Source organism: Syzygium oleosum, unplaced genomic scaffold (genome assembly GCF_021117445.2).
Source record: "Syzygium oleosum isolate NSW1041296 unplaced genomic scaffold, Sole_v2.1 Sole_v2.01, whole genome shotgun sequence".
NCBI classification, from domain to species: Eukaryota; Viridiplantae; Streptophyta; class Magnoliopsida; order Myrtales; family Myrtaceae; genus Syzygium; species Syzygium oleosum.
Window position 1 is genome coordinate 1965502 of NW_026607485.1, and position 6939 is coordinate 1972440.

Consider the following 6939-nt stretch of genomic DNA (forward strand, 5'->3'; position numbering starts at 1 on the left):
ACAATCAAATTGAGATGAAAAAAGAAGACGAGCAAAACGTCCTTGATCACACCATGGGGGACATTCTGTTATAAAGTTATGCCTTTTGGCTTGAAAAACGCAGGGGCAACATACCAAAGAGCGATGGTTATGCTATTTTACGACATCATGCACAAAAAGATTGAAGTGTATGTAGACGACATGATTGCCAAGTCAAGATATGGTGAAGATCACATCCAAATTTTAAAGAAGCTATTTGATAGACTTCGGAAATTCAAGTTAAGGCTCAACCCCGCAAAGTGTGTATTTGGGGCAAAGTCTGGGAAGCTATTAGGATTCATGATTAGTAGTCTAGGAATCGAAATTGATCTATCAAAGGTCAAAGCCATATGTGATTTAAAAGCTCCTTCTACTGTCAAAGAAGTGAGAAGCTTATTAGGAAAATTGAACTACGTTGCTAGATTCATATCTCAATTATCCGAGACGGCAAAGCCATTCTTCAAGCTTTTGAAAATGAATGCTAAAGTAAAATGGGATGTCGAATGTCGAAACGCTTTTGAAGAGATAAAGCATTATCTTTCACATCCACCTGTTCTGGTGCCACCAACTCCTGGAGTACCACTGATTCTCTACTTGACAATCTATGATGAGTCATTGGAAGCCATGCTAGCCCAAAAGAGATCAGGAGATGGAAAGGAGAGTGTGATATACTATCTTAGCAAGAAGCTTTCCACCTCCGAGATGAATTACTCCGAAATTGAAAAGACATGTGTAGCCTTAGTCTAGGTATTACATCGGTTACGTCAATATACACTTCACTACCAAGTCCTGTTGGTGAACGAGAACAATCCAATCAAGTATCTCTCAGATAATCCCGCTTTGGTTGGAAAATTAGCCAAATGGCAAATTCTCATCTCCGAATTTGATGTATAAACTATGGCACAAAAATCTGTCAAAGGTCGAGCCGTAACTGATATGCTAGCCGAAAGTTCAAAGCAATCAGAAGGATCTAATGGAGTTGAGCTTATGGATGAACGCATTCTTTTGATTGCACATGGCAAGTGGGTCATGTATTTTGATGGCGCTGTCAATCTATCCGGTTCGGGCACTGGCGCAGTCCTCATCTCCCTAATGGGTCCACATTATCCCGTAGCAGCAAAGTTAGTTTTCCTGTGTACCAACAACATCTCAGAATATGAAGCTTGTATTCTTGGCTTACAACTTGCCATTGATATGAAGGTTCAGAGGTTACAAGTCTATGGTGATTCTGCGCTCATCATTCTTCAAACCGAAGATGAATGGCAAATGCGCGATTCAAAATTGATTCCATATCACAAGTTCCTTGGAGAATTGATGGAAGAATTCGAAAAGATATCTTTCGAGTATCTACCAAGGTCTCAAAATCAATTTGCTGATGCTTTGACAACTTTGTCATCAATGTTACAAGTCATGGATGGATTGGACATTGATCCTCTCAAAATTGAAATTCTTGAATGCCCGACCTACTGCATGATGATTAAAGAGGAACCCGATGGCGAACCATGGTATTACGATATTATGATTTATCTACAAAAGGGCACATTTTGCTAAGGGAGTCAAGCAGCCGATAGAAAGTATTTGATGAAATTAGCATCAAAATTCTTTGTGAGTGAAAATGCTCTTTATAAAAGATCCTTTGATTCAGTCTTACTAAGGTGTGTGGACGCCAAAGAAGCCAATCAGTTGATGAAAGAGATACATGAAGGAGAGTGTGGTCCACACATGAATGGCCACCTCTTGGCAAAGAAAATCATGAGACTTGGATATTACTGGTTGACAATAGAGACAGATTGCATTCAACATGTGCGATATTGCCATCAATGTCAAATTTATGAGGACAAGATCAATGCTCCTCCAAATGAGTTACAACAAATGTCCGAAGCATGGCCTTTTTCTACGTGGGGCATTGATGTTATCGAACCCATCAATCCTAAAGCTTCAAATGGGCATCGTTTCATTTTGATGGCCATAGATTACTTCACCAAATGGATCGAAGCAAATTCATACGCCAACGTCACAAAGAATGTGACGAAATTCATCCATCGTGATATCATTGTTGACATTTGATTTTTAGCTCATTTTTCTTTATATTTTCAAAAATCTCAAAATTAGGACTAGGAATCTTGGCCAATCCTAGAAACCTACTTCCAAATCAAAAAATAATTTTTTTGGCATTTTTCTACATTTTTCCTTAATTTCTTTTAGTCAAAATAAGTGAGAAAATCAAGAAAAATAGCAAATGGAATCAGAAAATTCCATAAAAATAGTCATTAGTCCTATTTTAAATTCAATTTCATCTATACATCATCAATTTTGAAAAATTTCAATCGGGTATGTGTTTTTCCCAAAATTGGGCAAAATCAAACCCGAATTGAACCAAAAATGCAATTAAATTTTTTCTAGTCATTTTTAAGTCATAGTGTCTTCACAACAAATGATTTTGGGACCTTGAATTGCATAATGGTTGGTCCAATTGCACAATTTGTCAAAGAAATCAGAAAACCCCAAAATTTAATTGAAAATTAAGAATTTTGAGCCCAAATTCGGAATCATGCCCAATATGAAATTGTTGAACCATGAGACTATCATTTCTAGGGTTAATCAGATGTGGGTAATTCAATTTTGGCATCAATTTTGCCTAATCAGATCATTAGGATATCAAATTGAACAAAACCCTATTAACCCAAATACAAAAATGTGAAAATCTTATATACAATTATAACAAAAATTGGGAAAAATCACATATTTGGGTTCGGAATGTGATGAGGAATTCAATTTTGGGGTTTAATTTTGAAAATTGGGTCAAAATTGAGCTTAATTGGTGAATTTAGACCAACCCGGGTCGACTGGGTCAACCCGACCTAACCCGACTCGGGTCGGTCACCTTCTTCGCCCGACTCACTTGAGTCACATTAAAACCCAGGAAAAAACGTTTCAAGCCCGCCACTTCGCCAATCTTCTCCGGTCAAATAGACACGTGTTTGACCTGAACGACAGCTGGAGAATCTCCGGCTGTCATCGGAGATTGGTTATAACCGATCAAAAGTCGGTTCTAATCGAATTTGGGCGGGATTTTTTATCAATAAAAAATCTGATAAAAACTGAAAAAAGGCGAAGGAAGTGTTCGATGATTTGCTAGAGAGAGAGAGAGAGAGGAGAGAGAAACAGGCGAAACCAAAGAGGAAAAGTTAGAGAGATGGTCTGAGGTTCCCACGCGAGCGTCCGGTGCTGCCCTAGACGGCGGAGCACCGGCGAATCGGAGTTTGGCTGAAACTTCCCCTCCACTGTTCCAGTCGGATCGGCTGGTCCTGAAGGTCTGAAACCGAGACTTTTCCGGTCAATCCAGAGCTCTTCCGGCGAGGCTAAGACCACCAGGTGAAAGTTCAAGTGTCAAGGAACAACCCTATAGGCGCGGATCAGTTCGACAATTTCTTCTGATCATCGAACAAAGAAGGTAAACATTACTCACGGCCACAGTTTTTCCAGAAATTCCAGAAAACACGATTTGATTCAATCTTGCTGTTCATGTCATTCTGATCGTGATTTTGTATTTCTGAATGTTCAAAACTTGTTTCTAATCATGTTTTGTATTTTTGATTGCATTTTGTGCTGTTAAATCAACAAAACCGAGTCAATCCACCATTGAAAAAGTTCTCGAGCCTCGCCGGAGTGCCTTCTGCGGCCAATGGCCGCTCAAGTTAGTAACTATTGACCTTGCTTGATGTTTTGATTTTGATTTTGATCGATGTAGACGGTTAGGGCGGATTATGTGATGATATGAAAGTCAGAGAAGCTGGTCTTGATCAGTTTTAGGTTGAGACCTTTGGGATCGATTTTCACCGGCCGGCGGTGGTCAGGCAATGATCCGACTAGGTTAGATGGCTAGAGGACGATGAAGACTCAATACAGAACCTAAAAACATGAACGGAAGGTCACCGGAAGCTCGTCGGATTTCGGTCCGAAGTCGCGGCCTTGATAATCCAAAACAAGAGATCATGCCCACCGAGTGCTTGGGGAAATGCCCCAAAGAAATTGAGCCAAAACGGTGCCGTTTTGGGCACCGTATCCGCCGGAGAAGACAACCGGCGCCGGCGCCGGCGACACCCGGTTCGGCCAAGCCAAACCGGGTTGAACCGGACCGGTCTGGTTCGTTTCCCGGCGGGAAATTTAAAAATTAAATAAATAATAATAATAATCTAAAAAAATCTTAAAAAATTCTTAAAAAAAAAAATAAAAAATTCAAAAAAAATGTAAAAAATCAGAAAAATCTAAATTTTTTTGGAAAATCGAAAAATTTTAGAAAAATAGGAAATTCACAAAAATTTAAAAAAAAACAGAAAATTCATAAAAATAAAAATTCAGAAAATACAAATAAAAAATGTGAAAAATTTAGAAAATCAATAAAAATTGAAAAAATTGAAAAATTCATAAAAATTTTCAGAAAATCATAAAAATCAATTCTCGGTTAATGAAATTTCAGAAAAAAAATTTCAAAAAAATTCAAAAAAATTCAAAATTTTTAAAAATTTACAGAATGGTCCAAAAACACTGTGGCCAACCCTCAAATGTGAAATTTGAATTTTTGGAAGTGCCCAAGTGGCATTTTTAGAAAATTCCAAATTCATGGGTTATAACCGCTAAAAAACCCTAAAATCCTAAAAAAATGTAAATCATGAAATGAATAAGCTTCTAGAGCTTCATTCGGGTTTGAATGTTTTGATTGATTTTCATTTTTAGAGACCATTTAGGATTGATTGATCTGATTGACATTGATTGTACATTCAATACTTGTTTGGTTTTTCCTGCGATTAGAATGGATAGAATTAGTGGGTAAGCCTCGAAAATTTGCATGACACGTTAGACATCGTATCGTTCTTAGGTACCGAAAGGGCGTTAGGAATCTCGATTTGGGATCAATAACGTAACCAAGTCCCCGTACTCAGACTCTCTGATTTGTAAAATCATGGTATTTCTCCCATACCCCGATTAGGTTTCTAGTCTACCTACTAATAATGACTAGTGGCGACTCCAAAATCACAAACTTAGATTAAATAGGAAATTACCATCTGCTGTCACGTGAGGTATGGTATGGGAGAGACCCTTACACGGAAATACCTCCTTAGTGCGCAAATCCCGAAAGCCCCAAAAAATAAAGCGCAGCGCGGCACGACATCTACCTACCAATAATGACTAGTGGCGACTCCAAAATCACAAACTTAGATTAAATAGGAAATTACCATCCGCTATCACGTCAGGTATGGTCTGGGAGAGACCCTTACACGGAAATACCTCCTTAGCGCGCAAATCCCGAAAGCCCAAACAAAAAAAGCGCGGCGTGACAATCATCGCTTGATATGGGGTTCCTAAAGCAATCATCACGGACAATGGATCCAATTTGAACAACAAGATAGTAGATGAATTGCTTAACGAGTTTCGTATTTGCCACTCAAATTCTTCACCATACCGCCCGTAAATGAATGTAGCTGTGGAAGCGGCAAACAAGAACATTAAGAAAATCTTGTCAAAGACCGCAGAGAATTATCGCGATTGGCATGAACGATTGCTATATGCACCAATGGCATATCGAACTTCCATCCGTACTTCAACTGGGTCAACTCCGTTCTCGCTTGCATATGGAATGGAAGCCGTTCTACTTGTGGAAATGGAAATTCCTTCACTAAGAGTGCTTTCACAATTGAAGCTTTCTGAAACCAAATGGATTCAACAAAGATATAAACAATTGAACATGATTGACGAAAAGAGGTTGAAAGCCTTATGTCATGGACAAAGTTACCAAAAGCAACTGGCAAAGTCCTTCAATCACAAAGTTTGACCAAGGCACTTTGAGGTTAATGATCTTATGATAAAGAAAGTTTTGTCCAACACATTGGATCCTCGTGGAAAGTTCACTCCGAATTATGAGGGCCCATATGTTGTGAAGAAGGCCCTATCTGGTGGAGCCTTAATTCTTGTCGAAATAGATGGCCAAGAGTTGTTAAATCCTATAAATGCAGATGCTGTCAAGAAATATTTTCCATGAATGAAAGGCTGCGAAGCCACTTTTCAAGCAAGACCGTGTCACTCTAGGTCACTTGCATCATGCATACCATGCATATATCACATAAGTGCATTTGTGTGCTCATTTTGTAGGTATCAAAACATTCTCAAGGAAATTAGAGGTGTTTTCTTTGATGTGGAATCAAGAGAAAGAGTAAATGGTATCATTCCAATTTATTTATTTTCAATATAATTCTTTGACAATGTTTCCTTCCTTTTGTATCGGAAACGCCGCTCTCGTAGAAATCAAAATCAAAAGCGGCATTGTGTCCCTGTTGTCAACTACCCAATGTGGAGTAAGTGAACAATCATTTGAAAAAAATGTTCTTTGTCAACGCATTTCAAAAGGACTTTTCAAAGTTTTTTCAAAAGTTAGAAAAACAATTCGAAGTTTGAAACAAATTTGAAAATATGATTTTGAAGAGTTTGAATGACATCCTTCAAATTGGTCATTCAAGCATTGGTAAACACATCATGAGTCAAAAATCCCCACGGAGGATAATTTAAGCAAATGTTTTTTGAGAAATAAAAAGGAAATGTTAGTCATGACAAGTCGAAGTACTTAAGATGACAAAAGGCAAGCCCTATCCAAACACGTCCCTATACACTTTTCAGAGTGAACGAGAAATAAAACCTTGTCTTAGGACATAGGATTTATTCGCATTGAATATATGGATTGAGGTGATAAAAGGCATTTCACTTTTCTATCTTAAACACTCATGATATCCCTTGCTAGCCATTTTGAGCCAAATAAGAAGAAATTTTCAAAATACCCCTGTCAAGAACTACCCCACATTGGGGCAAATTAGGAGTTTTTGGTTGATCATTTTGGAGCAAAAAGATTAAGAAAGATTTTATTGCTTT

At 38.1% G+C, this 6939-nt stretch overlaps 1 protein-coding gene across 1 annotated transcript; it reads left to right on the forward strand.

Annotated features, from left to right (window-relative positions):
• Window positions 1–915: 915 nt before the first annotated feature.
• LOC130140046 (uncharacterized) lies at window positions 916–2085 on the forward strand. Its single transcript, XM_056318365.1, has 2 exons — window positions 916–1523; window positions 1674–2085. The coding sequence occupies exons 1-2, from the start codon at window positions 916–918 to the stop codon at window positions 2083–2085; spliced, it is 1020 nt and encodes a 339-aa protein (XP_056174340.1).
• The last annotated feature ends 4854 nt before the right edge of the window (window positions 2086–6939 follow it).